At 43.0% G+C, this 13925-nt stretch overlaps 1 protein-coding gene across 18 annotated transcripts in view; it reads left to right on the top strand.

The window, feature by feature from the left end:
* Nucleotides 1-13925, top strand: part of PRKAG2 (protein kinase AMP-activated non-catalytic subunit gamma 2) — a 182415-nt gene that overhangs the window by 121751 nt on the left and 46739 nt on the right. For 15 of the 18 annotated variants that reach the window (NM_001278142.1, NM_001278143.1, XM_046921537.1 and 12 more), the window contains 1 exon segment: nucleotides 2699-2913. The exons of 2 other annotated variants lie outside the window; for them this stretch is intronic. In NM_001278142.1, the coding sequence (NP_001265071.1) occupies nucleotides 2699-2913 (215 nt within the window). 18 annotated transcript variants of the gene reach the window in all.

Here is a 13925-nt window from a genome sequence, read left to right as displayed (position 1 = left end):
TTTATAAGATTCTTTATAGGGTTTTGGATCCAGGCTGGATGTGGCTCTGGGCAGCCTGGTCTGGTGGTTGGTGACCCTGCACATAGCAGGGGGTTGAAACTATATGAGCACTGTGGTCCTTTTCAACCCAGGCCATTCTATGTCTCTGTGATTCTATGATTTGGACATTGAGCTGCAGCATAGCAACAAATCCTTTTGTTTTAATTATCATAAAACTTCAACCTTCAACCTCAGCAGTACAGAAGCGTGAATAAAATAGATACCACAGTAATGCTACGAGGTGAGCTTTTAAATAGCAAACATTGGAAAGTCTAATACATAATTTAATCCGATACCTTTCAAAACAATGATTTTCTCTCCATCTCTGTGTGGAAATAGTCACAGAAAAAGTGAAGATGAAGTCAGTCAGGGTGTGCCTGTCTTTGAGTTCTTCTGTGTTAAGAGCCCAGGAGATAGAGACTGTTCTAGGGATTAAAGTGCTCCTGATAAAGTTTCTGGAGCCACAGACACTCGTCATCTATAAAAACTCATGCCAAGTGTCCCAAGAGGAGGCTCACCATCACAGGCTGTTCTTATAAAATGGAAGGCACGCTGTCTGCAAGGTACTTTACTGCCTGTGCCATTATACATCTACAGTAGTTTTCATGGCATGTATGGGTAAGCAATGTTACTTCCGTGGTCTCCTTTGATCCACATCTTCCCGTGCTCTTTAGCTGTCCTCTCCACTCGTATGGCAGCTCTGTCAGGTTCCCTTATGCCTGGTAATAACGCTTTTGGCAGAGATTGTTAATCCTGGAAATCGTTTGTAGACTTGCTGATACATTAGCACACAGTGAGCGCACTCCAGCAGTAAGAATTTAAGATCTAATGGTGTTTTTCTCCCTTTTAGTGGTTTTACATTTGCATCAATTACAGCTGCCATCCACCTCAAACCCCAGTCTGAGTGCTCAGGAAACATTTGTACATCCATAAAAACACAGAAGATCAGAGCATCTTCCCCAGAATGATTCGTCTCTATCTGCAAGCAAAAACTGTCCTTTTAGTCCTTCAGCAAATGGCACATGCTCCAATCTCACTAAAATCAGTAGTGCTGAGGACATCCCAAACACTGGGGCTGTTCTCCTTACCCCTCCCTGTGGCATGTCAGTGTGCAGCAATGCCTGCAACACCCATCTCCACTGCATTTGTGATAACTGCAGCTTGGTTGGCAGAGCTCTAATGGAACACATTTCCTTGGTGGGCAGCTGCAATTCCAAAAGACAGCTCCATCATCAGCAGTTACTGCTGAGCTTTATCATTTACCTTCCCAAAATACAAAGTATTCTCTATAAATGCTGTTCGTGAGGCAGAATGGGGACATCAAGAGGTAATGAATGCCCTTTGAAGTCAATGCAAGACAGGGTATAAACCTTCCCAAGAGTTCATTCAACCAGTGCTCTTGGTTCTGCAGGCATTTGATTGCAGCAGTGCTTGAGTAAGAAGTGAGTTGTACTAATACACTTTGCCCTGGGTTGTGAGTGAGGATCAGTGGAGGCTGTGTTTGCACCAGTGCAAAGCCTTGGAACAGAGGTGTGCAGAAATCTCCGGTAGAATTGTGAAAGCTCACACTAAGCAGACAAACCAAACTTGCCTTGGAGATGCCTTATCATGTTTTGAAACTTTGTTTGGATGGCCTGGGCTTTCCTGCTTATTAGAAGCTATCTGTGTGCTCCTTTTTGATGGACTTGAGTTCCCTGTGGACTCATTGGTTATCTACACACATCTCTGAGAGTACAAGAAGTGAACCCAACTCAGAGGCCACACAGGTGCCCATAGCCCACTTCAAAATCTGGAGCTCTGTCCGGCTTCAGTTTTTACGCCTTTAAATCAGCTCTGATTTATGCTGGCGTAAAAGAATCTTCCTTTGTTTGCTGACAAACACATAGATATAATACGAAACACAGATGTTGTAATGAATTTTCTGATTGGATGTGCATGTTTGCTCTTAAATGGATAATAAATACAGCTTAAATGATCTGTTTGATCACAACTCAAAACTGCCCTAAGAACACAACCTAAAATACAGCTGGAGTAGATACGTGTGTCAAACAAAACCAGGATGCTCACAAGACAAATGATCAGCTGCTGATATTGATTCTCAGCACAAGAGAAAAATAATCTTTGCCCTCAAAGTTTGCTGAAAACAAATCTAGTTTGTAGGAAGGCGTTGCTGGGAGCCCTACAGAAAGTGGGCTGAGGCGCATGGGATACACCCCCTGTTTCTTTGTGCCTCTCCTCCTAATTTTGTTCTAACTGCTGACTGAGGCTGAATCATCAAAATGAAGCAAAAGTATGCATTCGAGCTCTTGAGCCATTTGCCATGAGATAGAGGTAATCCTGAGGTTCACAGAAGCATTGAAATAGCAACAAGAAAGTGACACTGGTGCTCAGGATCGTTTTAGAAGTAAGGAAGCAGACAGGAGGTTAATAGAACAGCAACGTAGAGTTCTGTCATCTTGCAAATACACCTCCCTGTACAATGGCTCAGACAGTTCACCCAGCCAAGCAATTCACAGAGTTTTAATCCCCTGTTATAAATAAGAGTGAGATATATGCTTTTAGCCTGGAAAAAGGTGATAAAAATATATATAGGTTTACTGTAAAGCTGAGATTTCTGCCTGCTTCTCTTCTGATCATTAGTAATTATTCTTTTTTACAGCCTCTGGCCTCTCCTCTTCTCCATCTACCCCAACACAAGTGACCAAGCAGCCCACGTTTCCTCTTGAATCCTATAAGCATGAGCCTGAGAGACTAGAAACACGGATTCACTGTTCTTCTCCTCCGGATACAGGGCAGAGATTTTCTTTGCCTCCATCCCAAAGTGCAGCCAAGCCTCCTATAATGACACCATCTCCCTGTGCTACCTCAAAACCAGTAAGTAGAGCTTGTGTCCACTTCTCCACCGGGAAATGTACCGTGGTGTGTGTAAAATTGTTTCTCATACTACAAGTTAGAGCTGGTGCATCCGTCCTCTGGAACAGAGTGAGAACAGTTTCACGTGCCCTACACCTCAGGCTTGTCTCAGCTCTCAGCGTTCAGCTGGCAAGGCATTAGGAATCCAGAGGTGGGAGCTCTTGTGAGGTAACCAAATAGCAACCAATTCTTGCACCGTGCTCCAATGAGCTTTGCAGTGGCTGAAGAGTCCTGCACGCATTGCTGAGATGCCACTTTAGAGAAGGATACAATTTTACTTAGGATCGTCTTTTATCTCCCTTGAAAAGAGCAGATGAGAAGGCTAGCAGCCAAGGAGAACAGATCAAAAAGAAATTCACAGTGTGAGCTGCAGGGTTTTGAGTTCCTGCTGCCTCAGGAGTCTGAGATCACTGGGACAACTGCAGTCTGATGGCACTGGTTGCTGTCACGCTGTCTGCCCCAGATCACAGTACAGAAGGGCGGAACTACCCGGGTACTTAAGCAGGCCCCAGGTAGCAGCAGTGTCTTTGTAGGAGTTGCTCCTTTGCTCTTTTGCTCCTGGGAATGCAGGAACTCAGCAGTTACAGGAAAACGTGAATTCCAAGCTCTGATTTCTCCTCTGCAACATCTGCACTGCATGTCTTTGCCTTCCTACCACCCCCCCCCCCTCCTCTGTCCAGCCTCAGCCTCACAGTAATCACTGTTCTCTTCTTCTGTGCTCCTCTGCCTTCTGGATATGCTAAGCCAGCAGTCCCACATTTCCTCCATTGTGTTCCAGCACCTCCACAGGAGTGGCTGCAGCCATTACGCCGTGTGTGTCTGGGTGCTGTGACCACTCTTATAAATAATAGACATTTTCACTCACTTCTCATTACGTCCTGTTGTATACGAAGCCAACTTCATTGTTCTAGACTAAGGAAGCCAGACTCCTTGCAGAATAAACACCTTCCTGTTCTGCCGCTATGCAAAAGTAAAGAATAAAGAATACTGAATAATATCAATCTTACACGCATTAGGAACTCCAGCAGTAACCTTCCTCCAGACCATTCACTGCCTTTCCATGTAAAGAGCAGGCTTAGGATATACAAGTTATGAAATTCAGAGGCTTGCAGAACACGGGAATGTTTGTGGTAGGCTTCAGTCTGTTGGTCATATCCTTGGCGTGTGAATGTGGTTTCTGTTCAGCTGCTACCCAGGGGTCAGTTGTATCTGCTAGAACAGCAACTGAAAGACAGATCTTATTTTTTATTTGTTTTTAATGATTTTCTGCTTGGGACAATAAAGAAACAGAATTCTTGGCAAGTATTTATCAGCTGTTGTGGTTCTGTGTCTGTACAAGAGAGTCTGGATGGAAACTCAATATATTGAACTCAATTATCTCCTATTCAACAGATGCAGAAAAACATATATAAGATACATAGGATGTACAACACCTGACTTTCTTTGTTTTGTATACTTTGTTTTTGTACTCTTTGTTTTATATCTATCTCATTTATAAGAGTGAGTGCACAGGGCGGCAGTGAATTGTTAAGTTTTCATTTCACCAAGTCATTTCCCTTCGTGTTCCCTTACAAATGTGGCAACACCCTCAATACTGCATTTCAGACATTTCAGTTATTCTGAGTCATGGGTTAAATAGTTGTTTTCACAGTGAAGATGTAATAAACAGATCGAGGTCCATTTCTTGTTTACTTAGATGGCTGTTTCTTGGCATAGTGATTCCAAAAGTCTTAAAAGCATTATAAATTATAGGATGAATGGTTTCACAGTGGTCACTCTGTAATGTGTTCAGTTTAATGACAGAGCGGCTTGTATGTTGACAATTGAAAGGAGAAGTTGACTCTTATCTACAAGGGCTCTGTCAACTCAAATCTCATTACGTTGTTTAATTAGTGACGATAATGTGTGTGATCCTAAAACAATTATAAATGATTCATGATTGCGGAATATGCTGCAATAGCAAAGAGGAACTCTTGGAGCCAGAGCTGCAAGTATTGCTGAAAAAAAAAACCAACAAATGAACCAATGGATGGGCATAGAAACATGTAGCACCAGGGCTTGGAACTCATCTTAGCCCATTTTTGCATCCACCTGCATTTGAAGCTGATTGTGTGCTTGCTTTTTATACGTCTGAGGCTGTGCCACCAAACGGTTAAATCTGCTCAAAAATAGAGAAGAATAAAGATATTTGTTTCCCAGCAGATGTAATCAGCACTTTTGTGTTTTGGTGGCACTCAGCATGTATCTCGCTGTGACTTTTAACCCTTCTATTCTGGTAAGGGGAATAAAAATCAGGAGACAGTCCCTGACAGAGGGAGACACTGCTTCTACAGGGAGCATCTCAGTGCAGTGCATGGACCTCAGCAGATAACCCCATGCTAAATGGGTGCCTGCGATAATCACTCAGGCCTGGATTTATCCTGCCTAAGTTTAGAAACCTATCTGAGCTGCTTACGTTGGTTGTCTCCATATCTCAGAGGATAAAGCAGTTGTTCAGAGGGTTGGTCAGCACTCTGCCCCACTCACAACTGAGGGACTCTGGGTGCTGCGTTTCTGACCGTGGTGTTTCTGTTGGGTGCCCAAAGCAGATGTGTGAGGCTGGGCCAGGCCACGGCAGCAGCTCTCATGGGCATCCCAATGGCTGCAGAGGTATTCCTGGTGGTGGAGTTAGGAGCTTAGCATGAGAAATCAACTGATAAGAAATCAAAGCTACTCCAAAAGATTAGGGTGCCCCACCTGAAATAGGGAAGGAGCGACTCGATTTTTTGCTGTACAGTTCATGACTTTGTACTTTGGCCTTGTGCTGTTTGGACTGTGTAACCTTCAGGCTGTTAAGTGGTGAATGATAACTCCCCTCTAATGTGACATTACTAGCCATGAAAGGAATGCAGAGAGGTTGCAAATTCAGTAACCAACACGTCTTCCCTGTTTCCGCTTTGCCCCGTTTTGAAGAGGAATGCAGTGTGTTGAGCTTGGCGTGGTTGTATCCTTCTCATTTTGTGCTTTCTTCTTCCACTGACACTCAAGGCACCGTGAAAATAGCAGTATTCTGCCTCCTGCAAACACATGCATTTTTGTGGTGCATCATTTCCTGGCCTTTATGAGTTTCCTCTTTCTCTGCATGAGGAGTTATGGCCAGAGTAAGATGCCAGCTCCAAACTGAGCTCTCTTGTGGTGAATACATGAGGGGGGCTCCCTCTGCTCAGAAGGGACCAAAGCAGAACATACTTACAAACAGCCCCTTCCATATGGTGAACCACTGCTCTCTAACCAAGTTCCAAGCCTAATAATTTCCCAGAATTTTCTTAAAAAGAGAGTATCTCAGGCAGAAGACAGTGACACGTACACTGAGCTTGTGTCAGCACATCCTCTTCAAGCCACATATGTAGGACGCAGGAGAAACTGGAAGATACAGTTGGCATCCATTTTACACAGTCAGTGCCACTCAGCTCCTGGAAGAGGAGAAGTACAGTCTGCAGCCGGGCCCCTCCCTTCCAGTGGCAGAAACACAGAGGTAAAGAGAAAATGGTTTCTGCAGCTACCTGCTTGTTCAGCAGCAGCATTTTCCTGTGAGGCTATTTGTGCTGTTTCTCAGCCAGAATGTAGTAAACTCAAAAACAGGGCTGTTAACTTGTTCGGCGTGAAAGACTCTTACATCACACCCTGCTGCTGGCAGGCAGCCTGGGAACCAGGATATGTGCAGCAGGTCCTCCCGTCTGGCTCTCTCCAAAAAGCCATGGCACCTATCAGAGCGCCGTGATCAGCCTGGCTGATGAAAGAGATTTAAATCTGATGAAGAGAACTGAAAATGTCCTTTGATTCTGATGTTGTCTTTAAAAAAAAAAACAACACAGGCTGGGAGAAATGGAATCCAGTCTGCGAATGTGCAGTAACTCTCTATTTCAGCATTCGTGTGGTTTAAGGAAGTAAATGAGTGCCAAGGCATTACTCTGATTCAGCTTTGATTTATACCACAGTAAACTGATCACGGAACCTAGAGCCAGCAAGGCAGTCATTTTCCAGTGAGAAAGCTCTGGCAGTGTTGCTGTGTCCAGACTAGTTCTAAGTGCTTTAACACCAGCACTGCTTCTGGGAGATGATTCTGTTCTCTAATAGATCCTCTGGGCTCCAATAAGCCAGCTGGGTTGCAACATTCTTCCTAATGCAACTGCTGCTGTCCGTGTGAAAGTGCATTTAATGTACAAATGGAACATACTTGTCCAACAGTTGGCACGTAAGTGATTAGTTGCAAACCTAGTAAATCAACAGCTTTGTGATTATGTGTAATTTAATCACTTAACAATTACACACCATGTTAATGGAAAAAAACGTCCTGAGCCTACCTGATTCGTTTTGTCTGCTTTGACAGAGCGTCAGGATGGTTCCACTGAGCAGAATGACTTCACATCATCGAAAGTCCATAGTGAGATTCAGTGGGAAGTAAAACCTCAATGAGCCAGTAAACTTGCTCGGAAACGAACAGACCTATTCTACTAATATTCTGTTCTGTCCCTTTACCTCCTCCCTATTAGTCTTATTCTTTTACCACATTTGGTATTTTTATCCCCATTTAAAATACGCAACAGACATCTTGCTAATGATTTTATATTGATTATTTTGCTTTTTCTAGAGTTACTCATTTGGTTTAGGAGGAAAAAGATACAGTCACAACCTCCTGTAATGTCAGTTTCCTGATATAATTGTAATTGCATTCTGGTTGCAGCATTTGGATTCTTGGCAATCAATCATAGGATGCAGAGAATTTACATTGTGTAATTTTTTTGCCCTGAGGAAATGCATGTCTGTCAGCTTGTGGCTTTTTCAGCAGAGCAAATTTATGCAGCTACCTATGGGTGTAGTCTGTGCCAAATTTATCTTAACAGCATAAACTCCTCCGATTCCTGTTCCTGCCAGTTCTGGAGCCCAAGCAGAAAGGCCAAGATGAAAGGATGAGAAGCCACAATACGGAGTCCCATCAATTCTCAGCTGCTTTGGCAGTGCTTGTATGACTCTAAGTAACCAAGACAATTAGAACCAGAGCACCTGTGTGTGCCTCTACGGTACACATTGGTACCAAACTCATGACCCCAGAATCCCGAGTGGGAAGTTTCTAGTTTGAAGCTGAAAGCAAAGTTACCTTTATCACCCTACATCCTGCACTATGCGTGGCAGTAGTACTCATGGTACTACTCTTCTATTAAGAGTGAGCTCTGTTAGTGGTCACAGCCTGATACCTCATTTCTGACTTAAGGTACAGGTTTAGTGTAATAGAGCACTGCTGACAGTATCTTACCAACTATTTCTCAGGAAAACAATGATGTACCATGCGTGCTTGTGCATAAAGCAGCAGGGAATATAAACCAAAGTCTTTCCATTAGAACAGAGCTTTGTACGCACACTTCTGAAACTTCTCTGTTGCAGCATTCCTTCTCACGTATTCAGCTAGATGGAAAATATGGCTATAGGAAGGAAGAAATGCTATACAGGCTGGGATCCTTGGGAGGGAACTCTATGAATTCCTCATCCATCTCCATCTCTCTTGGCTCTGTTTCATCCATACTGTATTGTTGGATTCTGTATCTTTAACAGCCAGCAGAGCTTTACAGAGTGTAAATCCCTGGCTGATACCAAAGGGTCACAGGCTACACAAAGTGGCCATATCCCTTTCTCTTCTCCCCACAACACTGCCTTACCCCTTCCTCTGTTTGGATTAAACAGAATGTTGAAGTTAGGAGATAAAAGGGGGACATCTCGAGTAACCCTCCCTTCCGTACAGCTTCTGCACTGTGGCATTTGTATTTTAGTGTCACTATCTGCCAGTACACGAGGAGAGCAACACGGCTCTGCAGAAACACAGCTCGTATCTGTGGTTCTTTTTCTTTTAAGATAACAATCAACCAAGTTTGGCCATTTGAAAGTCAGCTGCATGGGCTGCTGACTCAGAGGAGTCAGCAGGAGTCAGTCAGGAGGACCAGATACCATCTTGGCAGCAGCTTGGAAAAATGTTTCCATTGTGCTCCCGAAATGAATGCAAAATATTTATTCCTTGAGCTTGTTCCCAACAGCATTCTTAGCGGGCACTGAGGGCAGGGCTGTGCGGAAGACATTTTTAGGAAGACAGTAATGATTTGTGCAGTGCCCGAGGTATGAATAATCATATTTTATGATTAACAAAGAACAGAAGTCCTACAGCACAGAGTGTGTAAGCTGAAGCGTAGAAAGGTGAAGTAACGGGGTGTAGGGTGACAGAATTTCTGCATCTCCTGCTGTGGAAGGGATCCACGAGGATCACAGAGCCTGACTCCTGAACAGACCATAAAAAAGGTGAGAGGCACAAGGCCAGCAGGGTGAGGAGGCAGCAGAGGTACAGAGTGGAGGCACTTGGTTGGCCTTCTTGCATATGTGTAGTGTTACAGACAATTGCCAGCACCGAGGTTAGCAGTTCTGGTGTTTGAGCTTATTCTCTAGCACACTTTTTCACCCATAGCTGCACAAGGCGGGGTATCTGTGGCATGCAGAAATCCTTCTTCCTCGTACCTCAGAACAGAACGTTACTAATTGCCTTTTTGTGGTATGTGAGCACAGATGATTTCAGCAGAGAAATAAACATGACTCTTGCCCTGAGGACTTCATTGTCCAAGAGCCTGATCTAGAAAACAGGCCAGGCAAATTCTAAAACCATAAGCATTGGCTCAAACAGGATGGTTCCTAAGCAGTACATCCAGTATGTACTTGCAGAATGGGTTTTAAGTGTAGCCATAACATAGCTAGCGATGACAGAAGGCATTGAAGAAAGGTAATCTGAAGGTTACAGCGCTGAGTTTGGTTGAGGTTGCTGTGTATTTATGTTGCTGAATCTGAGGTGCTATTTTGTTTTGGTTGAAGTCAATGCGATGATGGCCTCGATCCAGGAAAGCACTTAAAAGTGTGGTCAATTTTAAGTACGTTGGTGGTCTGGCTGAAGTCAGCAGTACCAGAGCACTTAAAGCAATATACACGTTGGCCACTTTGCTCAGTCGAGGTCTTTGTACAGTTTTTACTGTCTATTAAAACACTTACAAATGAGTAGCACAAGTGGAGATGAAAGCTGATGGACAGACAGAGGATGGAAAAGGAATTGGGGAAAACCTGAAAGATGCAGTAAAGAGTAAATAATGGAAAAAGCATGAGAATCAGAATAGAAGAAAGCTCGTGGTGACAACAGGAAATAGCTGATCGCCAAGTGGCAAGGAGAGCAGCAGCTGTGAGATCGCTATCTGCCTGCTGGTGTGTGTTTGACCTCTCAAGCTGTGGGCATTTGGACCATATTTACATGGCAATATTCATGCTGTGCACTACCTCAGCACCCAGCTCCTGACATGTCTTCAGAAAGGGATGCCAAGATGCCACTGAGCACCACTGCAGTACAGAAGGACATTATACAAGCTGGTCACCAAATAGGTTCCTCCATTACCTGAGTTTTTACAGATACAGAAGTCACATTTTGAAGAAAAGGGTTGTTTCTTCGCTCTTCCTTTTCTTCCTCGTGGCCCCAGACATGGATGTTGCTGATTTAGTTCTTTGAATTCAAGATTTCTTCTCTTTTCAGTTACAGAGTTGTGACAAAAAACAAAGATTTTGAAAAAGAAAAATGCAGCATCAGTAATAGAGCTCAGGAAGGTGGCTGCACATATTCACCCCATCAGAGATCTCTTAGGTAATTATCACTGTGTCCCTTGGTTTCCTGGTGCCTCAGTTTCCCATTGAAAAAACTGCAGTGTAACACCTCCTTAAGTCACACAGGTACATTGAAAAGTTCTTCAGAACGCAGATATTCTTAGAACCGGAGACGTAAGTGGCTTAAGGTAACTATAGATAGCACATCGTATTTAAAGATTTTAGCAGCAGCCTTTTCCCTTACAGACAATAATAATGTATAATAATGCACAGAAAGCTATCAGGTTTTCAGAGCACATCAAAATTCATGCAAAACATCACTGTAAAGCAGGCTGGTTTTCTGACTTCTATGTTCATTTTAGAGCTTAGTTTGAAATGGGTCAGACATCCTCAGGAACTGATAGCTTCCACAGAATTACCATAGGACATGCATGGTGTCCTGCAGACTGTATACAGATTAGTATACATACACATATGCTCCAAATTTGATGTTTTGCACTGGACTTGCTCATTTTTACTGTTTTTCATGACAATTACCCATGAAGTTACTTTAAAAACATGAATCACTGAAATGCCCATCTAAGTCGATGAACAACCTTAAATAAATACTTACTGTTCTAGAGATCCATAGCCAAGCTTCTATTCTGAACTTGATGTGCTTTTCCCAAGAGCTCAAAATATCATCCAAACAAACCGTAAAAGAATATAACAACCACTGAAATGTCAAAGCCAAATCAGCTCCCCTTCTTTCAGGAATTTCCCTTGCTGTCTCTCACCCACAAGGCCTTACTTGGACATCTTCTCAGAAGAATCCAGATGAAACTCCAACACTTCATTCAGATGGCCATGGTTAGAATGTGTTCTTGGCACTACCCAGCAGCAGTTTCCCTTGTGCAGTGCCATCACTGCTCTGGGAGCACTTTCTGGCTCCCAGTGACATCCAGCACCAGACAGAGGCTGTGTGCCTCATGCAGAGGTCCAAAGCTCTCAGAAAACTCCATCTCCAAAGACGATGCTCTTGGTTCCTACAGCTGATTGACTTTGAAATATGACCACTCTGGCAGAAACAACCACTTTCATCTCAAACTACTGACTGCATTATTTAATTTAGTATTCAACTTCATTTTTTTCCATTTAATTGAAACTGACACTAAATTTCCAGTCTGCTACTTAACTGTGATTCAGAAACTAAGAAGCATCTCTGGCGAGCTTATGTACAATTCAGTGTATATATATAAAACTTATACAATGTAGACATATTAAATTCTCTAGATGTAATTCTGACTGTACTAAAGTTAGTGACAGTTATTCTACTGGCTTCAGAGAGGCTGGATTTGCTCATAGCCCAACTGTTTTCTTTCCTGTAACGACAATTTAAATGGTCCATTTTCATGATATTGATAGCTGGGAGATACCACGCTATGTTAATACAGAAGTCTCCTCACACAGACTGCTGAATACTGAGTCTGCATCTAAACTTATGTACATGTACACCCAGTGCTTACCATATCCACACTGTGAGCATCCCATGACCTTCAGCACACTTTTGTATCCACATTTGCATAAACTCTGCAGTAATGTAAGCATGGTGTCAAGCTGGAGGTGTATCTCAGGTCCTTAACATTGAACTAATTTGATTTTTTTTCCAGTTCTGGTTCATGGAATACGGGGAAAAGCCTTATTGGTATTTCCACATCTCTTTATGGTATTGTTTGTGCTCATAAAACATTTAGCTGAAGCATTCGATATGCTTCTTGCTCAACACAGTCCTTACTTCAGCCCCTTCCAGATGGTATCAAACCACATAAGCAGTACATGCAAGATCGTGTTTCACTTGTAGTTTACCTGAAGTGATGGAATGATAATAGTTAATAGGCTGCCAGGAGGGAAAGCTTGCATGAGAGAAGGAAGATATCCATTGCACAATGCTGTCGTGGCAGATTTCTCTTATGCAGAACAAAAAAAAGAGGAGCAGTAGACGACAATTTTGCCCAAAGCGATCAGCAGTAGATCTGGGAATAATTCAGAGGAAGGCCAGGTTCCTCGAGCTATGCAGACTGAGCACCATCTGAAGAATAGCTTTTTGTCACAAAAATGATCTATTTGAAGATTACAAGTCAACCACGGGCTCTACGTTGAAGGAAGTATATAAACTGCTCTGAAATGTACTTTATTATCTTTGCCTGCCTCTCCGAGATAGCTTTTGAATACTTAGTGTCCTACTGTGTGTTGAGATCCTCAGTTAAGATAAGCTCTGTAGAAAGCGACTGCATAGCGCACAGCTCATTTGTTTAGCCAGCAGTTATTTGCTTCGTGGTGCAGCCCATGCTGCAGAGCTAATTATTTGTTCAGCCCAGGTGTATGTCAGTAGCTAAAAGTTTTGTCAAGACCGTGGGTGATGCAGCTCTGAGCTGAAGACTGCCTCTGTCTTTCAGTAACCCACCGCAGCAGCTCTCACCTGCATCATCCTCACCATCCGGACTCACTGTATCTGCTTCCAGACCTGTCTTTGAGACCTGCCGATGATCACAGAAATGCCATTTTAATAGTAGGCCACTAACAGGTCACTAGAATTTTGTGGGTGTTGCTCAAGCCTGAAGTATGGCATCAGTTATCTTCAGGCTTGATTAGGGAAAAAAAACTATTTAATTTTAGGTTTAAAAAACACCATGACTGAAAGCTGGTGCAGTAAGCATTTGCAGAGTGGAGCCACTACCCACAAGCAAGGCTTTGAAGCACCACACTAAGATGAAGAAATGGTGTATAGCAAATGTTCATACAAATCAGATTTGCCTCCTAGTATTTTTTTTTTAAATTGTCATCCTCAGTGGCATCTGCTGTGTGGAGCATCATGCAGGGCTCTGGCCTCCATCCAACAACAATACTTAACTAAATGCTTCGATTTAACTAACACAACTAATCCTGTGAAGGAAGCGTCAGGTCAGTGCGGCTCACACTTATTCCTCCATCCACTTCAAATCAGTCAGTGCTTACCTCCTTTTTACCAGTGATTTCGCTTCATCAAACAAAAAAACCCCACTAAGTTTGTCACAACCAGATATATCTACTTTAATCACGCTTATTACCTCATTACTACTACAATAATTTCTCCTTTCCCTCAACCTCAGCGAGGTAAGAGAGAGGCCCTATTTCAAAGAGAAGTATTTCTTTTCAAGCATGTATGATAGCAAACATTTAAGACAAGAATACTTAAGAACTCTGGAATACTTCAAGCTGCTAAGTGACATCCTTGTGTTTGCAGAAATAGCACCATCTGGGACATCAGTATTCTAACCAAGCTCTAGTCAGCCCCTCCC

Source organism: Gallus gallus, chromosome 2 (genome assembly GCF_016699485.2).
Source record: "Gallus gallus isolate bGalGal1 chromosome 2, bGalGal1.mat.broiler.GRCg7b, whole genome shotgun sequence".
NCBI lineage: Eukaryota > Metazoa > Chordata > Aves > Galliformes > Phasianidae > Gallus > Gallus gallus.
This window is presented reverse-complemented; position numbering and strand designations above follow the sequence as displayed.